The sequence below is a fragment of the Poecilia formosa genome, unplaced genomic scaffold, assembly GCF_000485575.1.
Source record: "Poecilia formosa unplaced genomic scaffold, Poecilia_formosa-5.1.2 Scaffold376, whole genome shotgun sequence".
Lineage (NCBI taxonomy): Eukaryota > Metazoa > Chordata > Actinopteri > Cyprinodontiformes > Poeciliidae > Poecilia > Poecilia formosa.
In genome coordinates this window covers 317,537-335,641 of record NW_006800315.1, presented here as the reverse complement: position 1 = coordinate 335,641, position 18,105 = coordinate 317,537, and the positions used below count along the sequence as shown (strand labels likewise).

General features: G+C 45.0%; 2 protein-coding genes across 3 annotated transcripts in view; both read right to left on the bottom strand.

The window, feature by feature from the left end:
- Window positions 1-1,755, bottom strand: part of pals1a (protein associated with LIN7 1, MAGUK p55 family member a) — a 12,687-nt gene extending 10,932 nt beyond the window's left edge. Inside the window, exon 1 of the mRNA XM_007575395.2 lies at window positions 1,450-1,755. The gene's annotated coding sequence lies outside the window, so the exon portion shown is untranslated. The remainder of the gene's footprint in view (window positions 1-1,449) is intronic.
- Window positions 1,756-3,545: 1,790 nt separating this feature from the next.
- The window catches only part of gphna (gephyrin a), a 21,690-nt gene continuing 7,130 nt past the window's right edge, over window positions 3,546-18,105 (bottom strand). For both annotated transcript variants that reach the window (XM_016662509.1, XM_016662510.1), the window contains 16 exons: window positions 15,866-16,003; window positions 15,314-15,356; window positions 15,105-15,242; window positions 14,929-15,021; window positions 14,793-14,848; window positions 14,552-14,671; window positions 14,399-14,457; window positions 13,292-13,445; window positions 13,103-13,224; window positions 12,950-13,037; window positions 12,812-12,885; window positions 12,621-12,685; window positions 12,393-12,496; window positions 6,741-6,837; window positions 6,183-6,321; window positions 3,546-6,070 (listed from right to left, as the gene is read on the bottom strand). In XM_016662509.1, coding sequence (XP_016517995.1) covers window positions 6,188-6,321; window positions 6,741-6,837; window positions 12,393-12,496; window positions 12,621-12,685; window positions 12,812-12,885; window positions 12,950-13,037; window positions 13,103-13,224; window positions 13,292-13,445; window positions 14,399-14,457; window positions 14,552-14,671; window positions 14,793-14,848; window positions 14,929-15,021; window positions 15,105-15,242; window positions 15,314-15,356; window positions 15,866-16,003 — 1,485 coding nt within the window. In that variant the 3' untranslated portion in view covers window positions 3,546-6,070; window positions 6,183-6,187. The remainder of the gene's footprint in view (window positions 6,071-6,182; window positions 6,322-6,740; window positions 6,838-12,392; window positions 12,497-12,620; window positions 12,686-12,811; window positions 12,886-12,949; window positions 13,038-13,102; window positions 13,225-13,291; window positions 13,446-14,398; window positions 14,458-14,551; window positions 14,672-14,792; window positions 14,849-14,928; window positions 15,022-15,104; window positions 15,243-15,313; window positions 15,357-15,865; window positions 16,004-18,105) is intronic.

Below are 18,105 nucleotides of genomic sequence, written 5' to 3'. Positions count from 1 at the left end.
ATTTTGGCTCTTTTCATTATTTAGCCTCTTCAGAGCCTTCATATGTTATCAGTCTGTTAAAGATAGTATATCAATAGCAGTACAATTTGCACAATGCCTGTTTTGTTTAGTTTTCTTCTTGGAAAAAGTTATTAAAAACAAGTTTTTGTCTAAATTAAGGTGAATTCATGGTTCCTTTTTCCACATAATGTAACTGGTAGGGTTTATGATAAAAAATAAATAAATAATAATTATGTGATCGGTATCGGTGATCGGCTCTCATGGGTGATCGGTATCGGTATCGGGAGGAAAAAACCTGATCGGCACATCTCTAATAATAATAAATCAATAAATGTGGTAAAACACAACCGGACCTCCAGGTTCTGGTCAGGACCGGGTCAGAACCCATCCTCATCAGCCAGGCGTTCCCACATTTCTTCCTTCCACCTGACTTTCCAGGATGTGAACCCTGGACAGTTCCTGACCGTCTGCTGGACTGGACCGCCTCCAGAACCTCATTCAGGTTCTGGTTGGGTCCAGTTTGGACACAGCAGGTCTGGATTTCAGACTTGACCCGGTACCGAGGGACAACATTTACATGCGCAGATCGGACCCAGATTTAATCAGGTAGGCTCCAGGTCCTGCTCCATCGTCATGGTAACTCAGCCTTGCCCACATGAACTAGGTCTGGTCCCGTTCAGGTTGGTTCTGAGTGCAGTTCCAGCACCAAGGTGAACCTGCAACATTGGGTCGGAGGGAAAATGCTGAAGTCAGCACTGCAATCTGAAACCCAAACATAGCCGGCGCCGCTAAGAACCAGAACCTTCCCTTCACCCAGCCGGGCTGCAGCAAGGTGTTCAGGTCCAGCTCCGAAACGTCAAGCTGGACGTTCTGCAGCTGGTTCTGGTTCATGTTGAGGGAGTTCTAGGAAGACGGGTCGGCCGTGGGTTCTGCCAGGCCCCGCCCCCTGACGCCAGGCTCCGCAGGGGGCGGGGCCTAGTTCTCAGTTGAACTACTGGAAAGATAAAACCAGTAGCTCAACTAGGAACCAGTAGCTCAACTGGGAACCAGTAGCTCAACTGGGAACCAGTAGCTCAACTGGGAACCAGTAGCTCAACTGGGAACCAGTAGCTGAACTGGGAACCAGTAGCTGAACTAAGAACCAGTAGCTGAACTGGGAACCAGTAGCAGTTTCAGGGCGGAGGGACTGACACAGAGCTAACCTGAAGCTAACTGAAACGAGTTCAGTTTAAACCAGTTTTAGTAGAAACCGGCGGAACTGTTGGGGTAATTCAGTCTGCTTCAGTCAGACTGAGCTGCGATTCTCCAGTTGAAAAAAAACAAACAAACCTCACCTGAACGACCGGAACTGAACTTTTCTGGGTTTTATTGGGCTAAAGGTAGAAGCTAGCTGCTAGCAGCGCCTTCCTGGGGCACCTGTTGATAACAAAGACGCTCGCAAACACTCACCTCCGGGTCAGAGCGGTCCACAAACTCCGTCAGTCCCGCTACATTCAGCTCCGAAACTCCAGATTAAATATTCCCAAAAGTCTGCTTTTTATTGCTTTACAATCCCAGTTTCACTCCGACACACTTGTTGCTGCTTCATCGGTGAAGCAGAATCCTCCTCCTCTCCGTCTGTCACTTCCAAATCCACTCAGGGCGGGCTCCGCTGATAAAACACGAGTGCTGATTGGATGTCACAGTCAAAGGAATCCAGTCTGAGCCAATCAGAAGCGTTGCTTTGGGGAATGTAGAATGTAGCAAAGTGGAGCTATGCTGCGTTGGATGACACCCAGAAACTGGAATGTTCATCTATAAGGAACGGAAATAATGCCAGAAACACAGAAATTAACAGAACGGAAATCTGTTCTTTGTGTTGAACAGGATTTTCCTGAATATTATACGAGTCAATCTGCTAGCTAGGCTACACAGTCTCCACGCTAAAAACCAGTCACAAATAAAGATAAAATTAAAATTATTTAAATAAAAACAGATTATTACTACGCCTGTGTGAATGTTAACAATTGATCCAAATTACAAAATATCCAACGTTCTTAGTTGTTTGTAGGAGAAAAATAGATGCACTTTTTAATGTTTTATCCATACTGGAAAAAAAATTACTTTCACTTTTTATATTTTACCCACCTAAACTTATTAAGGATTAATAAAGGTTCTTTATTTTTCAGTCAGTAAAAACCAGGAAAACTATCTGGACAATACATGACAATAAGTAAGGAAACAACAATGAAACACTAGTTAATACATCTATTTTAAATTTCAGATATCCACTTCACTGACTGTGATCTAAGCACCAATAAAGAATCTCTCAATAAAGAAGAAATAGCATTAAATAAATAAAATGAGCATGATGAGAAGGTAAACATTTATTTACAGGTCCAAGTAAAAACACTTACAGCTTTTACTACCTGCCTGAATATTGAAGCAGCATAACCCTAATATCTAATGTCAGAAGAATGTTAGCAACTTATATTGACCCAAGAAACATTAAATAATAAAACAAATTGTTGGAATTTCTGATGATAAAACTGGGGGTGGGGGGGAATGTAAATCATATATACACTGCTCAAAAAAATAAAGGGAACATTTCACTTTAATTTTGTGTGTGGCTCCAAATCCAGGCCTCCATTGGTTAATAAATTTGATTTCCATTGATGATTTTTGTGTGATTTTGTTGTCAGCACATTCAACTTTGTACAGAACAAAGTATTCAATGAGAATATTTCATTCATTCAGATCTAGGATGTGTTATTTGAATGTTCCCTTTATTTTTTGAGCAGTGTATATATATATATATATATATGAAATGGAGAACCAACCGGACATTGTGGTGGTGGATAAAGAACAGAGGAAAGCCGTTGTGGTGGATGTAGCAATACCAAGTGACCACAACATCAGGAAAAAGGAGAAACTGGAGAAATACCAGGGCCTCAGAGAGGAACTGGAGAAGGCCTGGAAGGTGAAGACCACAGTGGTGCCTGTGGTCATCGGGGCCCTCGGGGCAGTCACCCCCAAACTGGAGCAGTGGCTCAAACAGATCCCAGGAACAACATCAGACATCTCAGTCCAGAAATGTGCAGTTCTAGGCACAGCCAAGATACTGGAGGAGAACCTGAAGCTCCCAGGCCTCTGGTAGAGGACCCGAGCTCAGAGGATGAAAGAGAGAGAGAGGGAGAGAGAGACAGAGAGAGAGATAGAGAGACCACCTGCAGAGGGTGAGAAGGGATTTTTTTTTTTTGAAAAGAATATGAAAAGAAGTAAAACAAAAAACTGATAGTTTTGGTGGTTCTGATGGACAGGAGATATGGGGGTCCAAACAGAACCGGGTCGTATCAAAGGTGGTGTTGGATTTTTTCCCCCAGCATGTTCTCTGACCGAACCGCTGGTTTAAGGGTTTAAACTGGTCCTAAACTAGTGGGACTCTCTGGTCTTATGATTTGGGGAACCAATCATGAAACCTGGATGTTTCTGGGCCGTTTCCTTCCCGTCTGTTCGGATCCAACATGGCGGATCGTTGTTTCTGTAAATGAAGGAAGCTCAGCAGGTAGAGAATAATCAGGATTATCTTTAATTCAGTTTCAGTAATGTTACAGAAAATCATCCTGTAGTATTTTACAGTAGAATGCTGTCATTGCTTCAGGAAGTGCTGGTCATGTTGATCGTGTGCAGACACTGACTCCAGTGTTTCTAATCTTTCAGTACAAAGGCAGTTTCACAACAACCGCTGCTGCTGCTTCCTGATTGGTCCTCAGGCAGGCGCCACGCCGGCCCCGATGCTGCGTCCAAGTCACCATGGAATTTTCACACCCATGAACTGCCCAATGTGGGAAAACTAAAGTGAAAGTGTTTCGTTTTAATTGACATTTAATTTAAATATCCTTCCCAGAATGAAAGAGGCGTCCTCCGGTCTGCTGTGACTTGAACGCGGCACGAGCAGCAAAAATTACTGCGGTGCATTTGAGGTAACTGGGAAGTTTCTGAATAAGAAATGATGGGGAACACTGCCCAGGTGCTGCACCGGACCTGGAACCGCACCTGCCCATCTAGAAAGAAACGCCCCTCCGTACGGCATGCAGGGTCCATGATGAGAGGGAAGGGTCAAAGGTCAGACATTTTGCAGGGCAAAAGATCCTCAGAATCTATCAGAACATTTCAGGAAACCACGAACGATAGAAAAAAACAATTTAGAAAAAACTACAGTAGCTCAGGAACCTGAACGCAGCACAGGGCCCTGAAGGCAACACGCAGGGCTCTGACCACAATATGGGACTCTGAATGCAGCGCAGAGCAGCTGACCTTTGACCGGGTTTGGCACTGAGAGGAAGAGGAATAGGAAGGTTTAATGAATGTGGGATTTTATTGTTTATCTGCATCTAATCTGGAAATGATTTTAGTCCGCATCAAACTCTCCAAAGCTCTGTATGGAACACCTGAGATGCCACAAAAATAAAATCATGAAATTTGAAGCAAAAAAAGATGCTTAAATTATCTCAATATTTTAAGGAGAATTTTTTGAATTGTTGAATTTGCTAATATTTCAGGACATTTATTCAAAAAATAAAAGATATTTATAATGAAACATAAAGACGAAAAAATGTCAAAAACAAGAGAAAAAAACATTCTTTGTTCTTGGTTTTTAAATGAGGTACTTTTTCTAATGCTTTAGGCATTTTTCTGTTTTATTTCCATTATTTCTGTATGGAAAACCTTAAGTGTCAAAAATTCAAACTTAATAAAATGATATTTAATTTTTCAGAGAACTATGAAAGATGCAGTCAGAGCGTTTCTTCAAATCTTAAAAAGGTTCTGACTCGTTTTTCTAGACGAAGCACCATTAGGTAGAAACACACAGTGTAGTCATGAACCGGAGCAGCAGAGTTCTACGGTTCTGTTGGGTTGCTAGTGGCCAGGACGGCAATCATAAAACGTCACAATGAAAAGCTTTCCCGTTTTCTGGATTTAACCAATCTTTTGGATGTTTGGAAGCTGCTGACTGGCTGAGGTAAAGTCAGAAGTGTACGGAGAGCCAGTGGTGCCACAGAAAACTCCACTTCTGTAAAAACGACCAAAAGATCAGGCAGGAAAAGTAAATTGAGAGATCAGTTAGAGGAGTCATGTAAAAACTGAACCAGTTTAGATTCCCTTCTTTTTTAACAGAATTTATGGTTTTAAATATTATCATCATAAATAAAGAGCAGAAGCAGCTAAGGATCCGGTAAGTAAATTAGACACATTAGATAAATAAATTTAGACAAACGGACAGAAAGCAATGAAATAAAAATACGGGTTTCTTTTATTTCTCTTCATCGATTATTATTCCTGCTTTTTTTGCCTCTATATTCTTCCATACATAGCGTTTCCTGTGGCATCAAGCTCTAGGAAGATGTTTGACGGAGAGCAGCTGCTGCTCCAACAGGCCGGTTCTGATAGCCTGGACCCGGAACCCGGTTCCGGACCGGTTCCGCTTTGCTCACGGCTTCCACTGTTTGGTGTTTCTGAACATCATCAGCCTTGATGTTTTTATTTTGTGGCAAACTGTGGAGCTCCAGCAGGAAGTGGACGGTTCCCACTCATCATCATCATCATCTTCATCTTCACCATGGACAATGGTTTCTATGTGATGAAGGAGCCGAGCGATGAAGGAGGGAGCAGAAACAAAAGAAGAGAAGGAGGAAGAGGAGGAGGAGTCTCTAGTGTTTACCTGCCAGGTAAAACGCACAAAGCAAATGAAGAGGAGATGAAGACTACTGAGGTGAGAATATTCAACCAGAACCATGGCAATAATAATAAATAGAATATTAATTAAGAATATTAATTACTAGGATAATAATATTACAGAATAAATCTTCTTTTATATATTTTTTCACATTTTTTTCTCTGTTGAAGTACAGCGAGTTCCTCAGAGAGGATTCAGCCTGCACTGGCTCCGATTGGCTGTTGCATATGACATCACAGCTAATGGCCACCAGATAGACATGCATCACTTCCTGCCCCGCCAACCCCGCCCTTCCTGTCCGGGTGAGACGTCTCCTGGCGTTGCCACGGTGATCGGTAGCAGGTGACACAAGGTCTCTAGGAGAAAAAGAGAAACACGGCAGACGGCTTGTTAGTCCTCCGGCCAGCGGGTGGCGACAGGCGGGACAACGCCCTGCAAGGCCAGCAGGGGGCGACAGACAGCTCACCTGCATCATAGCCGGCCGATCACCATGACGTCCACCACCTCGCCCTTGTGCAGCTCCACGTACTGCTCGGTCTTGGGCGGCAGCATCAGCAGCCCGTTGGCACTCCGCATGGACATGAGGCGGCTGGATACCTGGTTCCCTGTAGGACAACAGCGTCAGCGCCGACCTGGTTCTGGTTCTGATGGCTGTCTGGGTCACTACAGGTCACCAGCTGGAACTAAAGCATCTGCTGCCAGGATCAGCACCCCGCTCTCTGGGAGGATTCAGGCTTTTTAGCAGGAAGAAAGCTCCAGCAGAACCAGAACCAGAACCAGAACTAGAACCAGAACCAGAACTAGAACTAGAACCAGAACCAGAACCAGAACTAGAACCAGGCTCGGTACCAGCAGCCATGATTTAACAAAATGTACATTTAAATATTTTCAGCCCTGATTCTGCTGCAGAAACAAACTTCTTGGTTGAATAAAGATTTTGCTTCAGATGTACCAGGCGTATGCAGACTTTAGGAGCCAACTGTACGTTTCCTGTCAAAGGTCAAAGGTTAAAGCATGAGCTGACCTGTGCTTTGGGCCCAGGGCAGCGGCTCCTGGTGGTGCCATGTCAGGATGCAGCGGTGGTATTCGGGTCGGGGGTCCAGCTTCACGTCACAGGACAACTGGACAAAAAGCAGCCGGCATTGGCCAATCCATGAAACACGTAGCTTAAAAGGACTCCACCAAACGGCCTAATTCAAGTCTCAGCCTTTACATGTTTATCGTTTGAATTCTAGAAAGCTCCACGTAACAAGCAGCAGCATACTTACATCAGCTAAAACAGTGTTTCTCCATCCTGGTCCTCAGGCCTCCTGTCCTGCATGTTTTAGGTGTTTCCCTTCTGCCACCTGGTTTGTGTCTCTGGGTGATTAACAGGATCTGCAGCTCCTGATGGTCCTGCAGTCATTTTTCTCAGCTGTTCTGGAATAGAGGCTCATCTAAAACATGCAGAGCAGGGGGGCTGAGGACCAGGTGGAGAAACACTGAGCTATAACCATCTAACTAGGTGGCATGATAGCTTTTATCCATGCTAGCTTTATGATGCTATCTAGCAGCTAGCAACTGTTCAACAATTGTGAAAACATTAAATGCATCACTATCAAACCACTATCAAATATGATAGTATTCTCAAGCTGCTACCTGAGAATATCTGGAGAGCGCTAACCCTCCACCTTAATTCACAGGCGGCGCTAAAGAGCTAACAGAAGCTATTTGAGGCTAGCTGCTATTCACTGGGACAGCAGCTAGCTTAGCCACAAATGCTTCAGTAGAAGAAGACTGGACTTCTTCTCTTGTTTCAAGAAGACACTTGCAGTTCCGACCAGGGCCNAACCATCTAACTAGGTGGCATGATAGCTTTTATCCATGCTAGCTTTATGATGCTATCTAGCAGCTAGCAACTGTTCAACAATTGTGAAAACATTAAATGCATCACTATCAAACCACTATCAAATATGATAGTATTCTCAAGCTGCTACCTGAGAATATCTGGAGAGCGCTAACCCTCCACCCTAAATTCACAGGCGGTGCTAAAGAGCTAACAGAAGCTATTTGAGGCTAGCTGCTATTCACTGGGACAGCAGCTAGCTTAGCCACAAATGCTTCAGTAGAAGAAGACTGGACTTCTTCTCTTGTTTCAAGAAGACACTTGCAGTTCCGACCAGGGCCGGCCCAAGCCTCCATGGGGCCCTAAGCCAAATGTGGTTTTGGGGCCCTCTAGTTCTGCTAACAATGTGGACCGGCTGCAGTCAGCAGTCCGATCATCAGGGGATTCACACACCTGCTATAAACTTACTGCATCTCTGGCTGTTTACATTATAACCATGTATAATATAGGACACATTTATTGGCCACCTGATTTATCCACCAATTCATTTCTGGGCGCCGATTTCCTTAATTTTGTGGGATCGTGATTGGCTGATACTTACAGGTGAAGCTGATCTTATCCCCTGATCTCATCTTTATCAGCAAAGGTTTATAACTCAGCCTCTGTCCTCTTCTGCTCTGCAGTGAGAGGTTTGACTGGCAGACCCACCAGGTCAGGTCTGCATGTTTACAGTTAACAATATTCACCCCACTGTTACCAACAGTGACTTTCTTGCTACATTTAGCGACATTTCAGACAAAAAGAAAATCATATCAGCCAAAATCAAAAGGTCAGGCTTTTTAAAAAACTGCAATCGGTTCTTGCAGTTTTATTTAAGATAGAACACATACACACATTCATGACATTCTTTGATTAAATTAATTTCTCTAAAGCGTAACTCCAACAGCTAAAAATGTAATTTAGACCAGGTGAGTTTTTCTCCCCAGAGAATCTGGACCGGTACCGGTACTGGACTGATTCTGAGCCTTCAGATGATGTTAACAGAAGTTTCACTTAACTTAGAAAAATAATGTTTGTTTTAGCCACAAAAAGCTTCTGCTCAGCAGCAAACAGCAAATCCCAGCTACAGCACAGAGCAGCTCATCCATGTAGCCTGACGTAGAAACATTTAGCTAGACGATGTCAGACACTGAGAAGTTTTAATTATTATCAAACCTTATCAAACTCGGCGTTTTGAAGCCAAAATACCTCAGAAATATACAGAACCACCCTGAGAATCAACTCATTTAAAGTTTAAACTCAGTTTCACACAGAGAGCCTAGCATAAATGTCTGGCTGTTGAACTGGACCGGTGTTATCGATCAACTGGTGGCTAAATCAACTGGTTGAAACCTATGCGCACCGCAGATGTTTCCAAATTGTAGGTGGCTGTGTCGATGCCTGTTGAAAAATGCTACTTGCGTGGAAAAAAACGTTTGCAAAACTTTACTATAAATCCCATTGGACGCTTATATGTTTAATGTTGCATGTGAAAATCATGTTTCAAAACAATTTTCTAAAGAACAACATTCACTGCGCTTCGAAAACACCGCATTTGGGCATAACCAGATAAATGAATAACACAATCCCATTCACTTTCAGGTTCACCAGGATACATTAATTCTAACTCATGAATAGCCGCAATGTAAACCTAAGTGGACAGTTTCTGCTTTTTATAACCAGCACTGATCAGAAAAACATTGGAATTGACTCTCAAGTACCTCTTATGCGAGTTGCTTACATTACATAGAAGCAAAAGGTAAATAGTAAGTATAGCATTTAGAGACACTTTCTACCCACAGTAAGTGTCGCTAAACAATGAGGTGGTTATCGTCATATTTAATAAAATTTAACTCGCATACCTGATGGTGTTGCTTGTGGTGTTTACGTTTCCAAATAGAAAGGAACATCAAGTAATGTCGAGAAGTTGTACTGTAATAAAATCTCATCTAAATGATATAAAGTTAACAGCTAATGTTGTTGGTGGTGATATCCAAACTGACAAGCCGAAATTATAATAATAAACGTTCCTACATTACTGTCAGATACCACCAACAGATTATGAGCCTTATCTACAGTATTTGTCCGTGTGTTCTCTACTTGGAAACAGTTTGCAGGCTGTTGACGAAGGGAAATCAAATTAGAAACAGAACGAGCCGCATTAAGATTAGCTAGTGACAGCCAAACAGGGTCCTCAACGCAGATGTTTGTAAAAAATTAGGTGGCTTTGTCGTTTCCTGATCAAAACGCGACAAACGTAAATAAAAGATATGAAAATGTCTCTACTTTCTCTAAGAGCTATTCAAATCATAATGGTATGAAGGAACATTGAAGAATACGTTAAAAGGTCTCTAAAATATACCCCACTTCAAGGAAGACTGTACTAAACAGAATTTGTCCTACCGCCCAACATTGTTAGAGTAATGACGATCATTCTACGTCTGTTCAGTCTTATGTTGACTGACGTGCTCTGCAAACATATCAATAAATTTAAACAGTTATAATATCATGCAAACTAATTCATTGTTCATTTAATGGAAGCCACATTATTTCGATTTCACTTTAAGACTTCACTCGGCTGCAGAAGCAAAGCTGTGCACCTTGGTAATCTGACAATATTCTTACAGTTAAAGTTTGTCTGGCAAACCTGCTAAACAACACTACCTCCAAAATGTTGGCAAGTGAATTATATTTATTTTTGTAGACAATAAAATAAACTGGTCCAAAAAGGGAAACAGGCCCTGTTAACTAAACTCGTACCAGCGGTCGCGGAGTTCCAGGAGCGCCGATTTAACCACCAAGCTATGAGGACAGCTGAGAGTCCGATGTTCAACCTGTCACTGATTGTCATCTAACGGACACCCCGCGCTTTAAGAACCAGGCCTGGACTGATTGGTGGCACTTTCAGAATCTCAGTTCGAGTGAAGATTTTAACCTGTTTCTGATGTAAAAGTATATTAGACACTTGTTTGTTCAGCGATGTCTCATATGGTTGAGAATTACAGTCACTTGATGAAAAGAATAAAGACGAGAAAAAATATGAACAATAATTAAGAAATGACACTGCCACATAGATCTGCGGTAGCCATGTCTTCTGTAAATGAGCTAGGAAATAAAGTGTAACATTACAGAAACAGTTAAAAAGACTTCGCTATAGTTTCTGTGGATACCTATTTGAAATATCACAATATGAGGAATATGTAGAAAAATTACACAGCCAGTCGATCTGTTTAAACATTTCATTTTTAATCCCAAGGCTCTTCAACATTTATGTCGGCTTTCAGGGAATAATCTTGGCTTTGAGATCTGCTCATGCCACATCTAGATCTATTTCGATCTTCCTTTGACGAGTTTCAACCTCTGAAGCAACACATAAGTCAGGACAAGCTCTGCGTAATTTACATGTTTTGATGGTTTTGAAGATGAACTTTTTAAAAAAGGTAACATACCATATTAGACCAATAAAGTCTTTCTAATTAGTTATTCCCGAGATTTTAGAGGTTGTTTTACGGAATCGGATAGTATTTTTGCAAAGATTTGTAGTTCTTTAAGCTTATTGCATTGTTTACTTCCTGGTTCGGTAAAGGGGTCCTAAAAAGCCACGCCCACAGAAACATCAGTCTTTTCCAGCTGCCACCACCACTTGATTTAGCCACCAGTTGATCTATAACACCGTTCCAGGTTGCTATCAAGCTAATTTTCTGTTAGCAGCTTTACATTACATTACCAAGGCTCATTAAAACAAACCTTTATCTTGGCTTTTTTCTGTTCTTCCTCTTCCTTTTCTCCCTCCCTGTAGCATAAGTCCTTTTCTGAGACATTGTTTTGCTAACTTAGCTTCTGACCGGAGCTTTGGGGTACCGACGGAGTGTGAAGTACCTATGGCGGCCACCAGGGGGCCTCAAGAGCAATTTATGTTTTTCTTTTTATCAATAAAATAATTTCTACATACATTATTGGGGCCTGCCTATGCAATGCATGGCAGGAACCTACTGTTCTACACCTAATAAGCGGTCTCTTTATTATTTATTTCTTTTTCTTCCATTACTGTTACTGCGGCCCGAACCGCTGCATGCACCCCCACAAAAGTGGGATCAAAATGTTTGGCTTGATCCCAAGAAGGAGCTAAAACTTTTAGTGGGACTCGGAGTTAAAATGGCCACATAAATTGCAAAAACGAGGCTGGGTGTCTCATAAGGACAGGATTGTTTTTCAAAGAGGGTTAGGGTTTTGAAGATTAAATCAGTTAAGTTTTTGGGTTGTTTAGGTTCATTTGAGAGAACAAATACATTTTAAATGCCACAATTACTTTAAAATGTTTGAGATCAGGTCTTGCAATTGTGGGAAAAAGACATATTTCCTGTGACTATTCATATTTTGCTTACATAAATTTATTATTTCTCAGAATTTTTGAGTGTAGATTAAAATCCTTAGTATGAAGGTTGAAACATTTCTAGAAAAAAAACAATTATCCACTGTCTTTATCTATTTATTTCGCTCCGTGAGTGAGAACCACATGTGCGAAGCTTATAGTCGTCAGTCTTGGACTGAATTTTACTGTGTTTGAGGTTCAGTCATTGCACCCTGATGGTGGACCATGTCCAGCCTGTCCAAGGATGTGTTACTGGCTAAGCATCAGAACGCCGGGTCCAAACCGATGACCACATGTTGGGCAGGCCCCAGTTAAATTTCTTCAGGAATTTAATATGTCTAGTAAAATGTATGTTATTGTGAAAACATCTTCTCTAGTGAATATCCAAATATCCATTTCTAACTTTAAAACCCAAAGTGAGGCACTGCAGAGGCCCTTACCCGGGCTTTGATGATGGTGGGCCGGGGGTCCAGAACGCCCTGCATCTTCCTCAGAGCCGGGATCACAAACAGGTTACAGGTGACCACCGCCGACACCGGGTTACCTGGAGGCAGTGTGACAGGCTGAGAACACACACTGGAAACACACACACACTGGAAACACACACATCCATAGCTCCTGCAGGAAGCACTCTGGTGTTTTCAAAGTAAAAGCCTGTGCTGCGATACCTGGCAGTGCAAAGATGAGCTTCCTGGTTCCATCGATGTCGACGGTGGCGAAGGTGGTGGGCAGACTGCGGGACAGAAACAGTCAGCTGACCGAACCGCAGCATGAAGTTCGCTTTGGGGTCAGATGGTTTCGACACAAACCGCAGCACCTGTAGGGAGAACAAGCCCCCCCCCACACCTCATACACTCACCCGGGCTTCATGAAGACGCGTCCGAAGTGGATCTGGGCGTGCAGGTCGATGTCCAGCACCTGCTTCAGGTAATCCTGAGGAAACGACAGGTTAGAGCGCCACCGGCCGGCCAGAGCCACGCCCACTGCCGCCGCCTACCTTCTCCCCCATGGACACGCCCCCTGAGGTGATGATGACGTCAGCGCGGCTGATCCCCTCATGCAGTGCCGACAGCAGGTCGTCAGGGCTGCAAACACAAGCACAGGTGAGCGTCCAGCAGGGAGCGCCGCCGCGCGCCGCGCGCCTCCCTACTTGTCTCCGACGATGCCCAGGTTGATGGTGGGGTAGCCGTGCTCCTGGATGGTGGCCAGCAGGGTGGAGCGGTTTGAGTCCCGGATCTTCCCGGGGTGGAGGTCGTCCTCTGGGTTCAGCAGCTACAGGGAGAGAGGTCAGTGAGTCCGGGTCCAGGTCCGGGTCCGGTGGACCTCCCAGCAACTGTACCTCGTTTCCGGTGGACATGACGGCCACCACGGGGAACTTGTGCACGCTGACCTCGGTGACCCCCACGGTGGCCAGCAGGCCGATCTCTGAGGGGCCCATATGGGTCCCTTTGGCCAGAACACACTCCCCCCTTCTGATGTCATGGCCAATCGGCCTGGATGGAAACACACACACACACAGTCAGCTCTCACTCCACGATTTCATCACAATGAGATCAAAAATAATAAAACAATTATAATATAGTAAAACAATCATTGCTAATATATACTGCTGAAAAAAATAAAAGGAACATTTCACTTTAATTTTGTGTGTGGCTCCAAATCCAGGCCTCCATTGGTTAATAAATTTGATTTCCATTGATTATTTTTGTGTGATTTTGTTGTCAGCACATTCAACTTTGTACAGAACAAAGTATTCAATGAGAATATTTCATTCATTCAGATCTAGGATGTGTTATTTGAGTGTTCCCTTTATTTTTTTGAGCAGTGTATTTACAATGTGTGATCAACAGGTCATTAAAACAGTGACTCTGTTTTAATCCAGTTTTCCATCGTTATTTTTAACTCAATCCTTTGCTAAGCTAGCTGTGAGCTAACGTCACGGTCGTTAACATGCAGTGCCTGTAAACGACCACCAGTGGTCCGGTGACCACAGATGGAGAAAGGCTGGTTTAGAGCTCAGAGCGCTGCGCTGCAGGTGTTAGCATTAGCCTCATGTAGAAGTCACCTGCTAGCTTCTGGATTAATACAAATCTGTCTAGAGATATTTTTTAGCAAACCAATTTTTATTGTAGAAACAGGTAAATGATGGGAGTTCACCAAAGCCACACGTTATCAGGTTAGTGAAAACTGCTTGTTTAGTTTGACCAAAAGTCACGTTCATGGACGGAGCATGTATGGACAGATGGGTCACCGGACCAGAATTGATTTTTACATCCTTTACAGTAAAAAAAGAGAAAATGCCCATAAATAATCCGCCATATTCTCTTTTCCTTTTCTACACTGCTGTTGCTGTGGAGAACCTAGTACTTTGGGGGGTACCTTATTTGCGGTGTTCACCTGGTGTTACCATGGTGACCAGACGTTAGCGTTATGGTTCTGGGCTCACCTGATGTCCTGTCCGGGCCGGGCCTGGACCATGATTCTCACCTCCAGTTCCTCTGTGCCCTGTGACCCACAAAGGAACCACAATCAGAACCATCGGGCAAAAACCCAGGACGGGCCGGCCAGAACCAGGACAGAACTCGGCAGCGGTCCTTACGTCCTCCGACTCCCTCAGCAGCTCCGTGTCCTCCACTTGGACCACGGCGTCGGCGCCACACGGGATCGGAGCGCCGGTCGTCACCCTCATCACCTGACCCGGCATCACAGTGTGGGTGGGCTGCACACACACACACACACACACACACACACACACACACACACACACACGCTGTAAGAGTCTGACCTGCAGTGGCGCCTCTGGCCAGCAGGTGGAGCCATCAGACTCAGGTTTCTCTGACCTGCTGTCCGGCCTGCGACTCCCCCATGATGAAACGGTCTCCAGGTCCGTCAGCGGCTGCAGACAGAGACACGGAACCGCTCCTCAGTCAACTGGACCTCATCCAGCACCGGCAGAGTTCTGCAGAGAGGACTCACCCCGCACGGCATAGCCGTCCTTCACCGAGGCCGGAAACGGAGGCAGGTTGTCTTTGGCGTAGATGTCCTGAGCGAGAACCCGGCCCAAACCGTCTGCACAGAACCAGAACCATTCACCTGGACGTTACCGCACCGCCTGCGATCAGGCCGCAGTTCTGACCCGCACGGCGACCCACCTCTGTAGTTGATGACCTCGATGCCCAGGATGGGCGTCATCTCCAGCACCGTGATGAAGGCCTTGTCCATGGAGGTCAGCGGGAACGGCGACATGCGGTGGCGCCGCGCCACCTTGCTGATGTCCACAGCGCTGTGGCCTGGAGACAGAACCAGACAGGCTTCAGGTCTGACCCGACCGGACCCGACCGGCGGGTCAGACTGAACTTACTGGCTCTCAGGATGTTCTCGTTGCTGCCGCATCGGGACTGGACCTGCAGCACAGAACAGAACCAGTAACTGAGACAGAACCCGATTAAATCACCTCAAGACGACCCGGAGCCTGAGTGGGACCAGAACCGCGTTCTGCAATCTGGATTATTGTGAGAACGTGTTTCTGATGGGTTTACCCCACCAGGACCCGACCCGTTTCTGATCACCTGCAACAGCAGGTGTACTTTAACTAGGACACTCTTCAGCACAACTGAAGAAGTTCAGGAATCAGCTGAAAGCTCCATCCAGGAACAAAACACATCCGGCCCAGGAGAACCAGCAGCAGAACCCGGGTCCAGGTTCTGCACCAGTTCCTGGGCCCCCTCATCTCGAAGTTTAAGTTTGGCATCAACAATATGAAAATATAGTAAAAATGCAAGAAGAAGAAAAGAAGAGCATGCAAGAGGACTCCCAGAACCAGAACCAGAGGGAACCGGACCCAACACGAAGCAGACTGTCCGGACCGAGGTTCTGGAGGTTCTGGTTCTGGTCAGTCAGTAAGGGTGTGTACCTTGGGCGTCGGGCAGGAGGCGGTGGACAGGCGGGATGTCGCCTGCGTCGCCCGTGGCGACTCAGAGGGGGTGGAGCTTAAAGACGCCGAGTCTCGAGGAAGCACCTGAACGCCTCGGGAAATGATGGAGTCTGGGATCTGCACACGCGCACACACACACACACACACACACACACACACACACACACACAGTGTTCAGTTCAGAGTCGCCTCTGGATCAGATGAATGACATTAATGGGAAATGATGATTGAGAGCAAATCGGCCTAAAGGTCAGTACAGGATGTCCCAAAGCATGACACTGCCACCACCATGTTTAACTGCTCCACTGATCTTAAAGGGATCCACAACTACTTATAAAAATAGACCTTATTTGGGAAATATTTAGCTTACATGTAAAAACAATACAGTAATAATACAGTAGGTTAATTAGTTTTTATAAATTTTAAAATATTTTCACAGGATTTGTCGCCATGTTTTTCCACACTGCAATGCATTCTGGGCAAATGACGTGTAAAGGTCCAACTGCCTGGCTCCTCCAGCCAAAACAGTAATGAGTCCCGTTATGAAGCCTTTTTGGTTTGAACCGAAGCGCATTGAAATCAATCGGACCACAGAAATAACAAGAGGCGATGAAGAGGAAGAGCTGGCCGTAGAAGCTGCTGCCGCCTTCAGGTTCATCATGAAACAATGAATGAGACTCGCCTCTGGTCACTGTGTGATCTGGTAAGTGGTTCTGTAGCTCACACCGACACCGGACCTCCATGGATCCGGTCGGATTGGTTATGTCAGTACCGCAGGCCTTATAGATCCTGTTAGCACCTGAAAGAGCGTCCAGCTCTGCCTGTCTCAGCACGGCATTTATTTTTAACTCGTTAAGGTAACGATCACCTGTTGAAGCAGGGGAGCCCAAAGTGGGTCCTGGAGGCCCGGCATCCTGCATGTTTTAGTTCTCTCCCTGGTTTAACGCACCTGGATCAGATGATGGTTCATTAGAGGCCTAAGAGGAACATTGACAAGCTGAAAAGGTTCTTACTACCACCAGGGAGAGAACTGAAACATGCAGGATGCCGGGCCTCCAGGACCCACTTTGGGCACCCCTGTGTTAGAGCCTTCCTTGGTTCTGCTGGTATAAATGGCTCAAAGTGTTGTGGAGAAATGTCCAGGGTCCAGATTAGGTCCTTCGATGTGTTCCTCTCCGGTTCTCGCACTGCGCTCTCCTTTTTTTCATGTGGGAAATTATCCAGATTCGCCTCAATTTTTATTTTTTTACAGCCAATAGTGACACCGTGTGGCATTATCTAAAATTGCACCAGTCAAACACAACATGATAAACTACTCGTAAAGTTAGCCTTCCTGTGTTGATTCTGTAGACTCCGGTACAGAATGGACCTGATGACGTCATCAACCCATCAGTGAAAAAAAAAATGGCGACCTCCAACAAATATAAGATGTACATTTTTGAAGTAATTATGAGTTTTGACATATCACAAACACCAATATTTTAGGTAATAGGAAAATTGCAACATATTTAGACCAACATGTCCAATTAGTCCTGGATCCTTAGAATCGCCCAGTTCTGGATGGCTGTGGTATCATGTTTGCTTCTGCACCGTCCGAGAAACATGGATGAAGAACTGAGAGCTTCTGATTGGTTAGGAGCCAGAAGCTCCGGCACCAGAGAGAACCTCCGGTACCAATGTAATAATAATGACTTCCTGTTTGAGTAAATAATCTGATTTTTCTGTATTTTATTAGTCAGAATCTGGACCAGCTACACTGTCCATCTGTTTTAGAGATGATACCATCATGAGATAATTATATGCAACCATCCATCTTCTTCCTCTTCGTCGGGTCGCGGGGCCCAGACTTCCCTCTGCCAGCCTCCTGCTCCAGCTCCTCTGGGGGAATTCCAAGGCATTCCCAGCAGAGGACCATCGTCCCTCCAGCGTGTCCTGGGTCTCCCTCTGCGCCTCCCACCACCAGGGAGGCATCCCTCCTAACCAGATGCCCGCTCCATTTTTCCCTCATTCATGAACCCAGAGATACTTAAACTCTGCCACTTGGGACAGGACATCCCCCACAAACCCCCAACCTGGAGAAGGCACTCTACCCTTTGGAGGCACTGAGCCTCATCCCGGCCGCTTCACACTCGGCTGCGAACCGCTCCAGCGAGAGCTGCAGATCACGGCCTGATGAAGCCATCAGGACCACATCGTCTGCAAAAAGCAGAGATGCGATC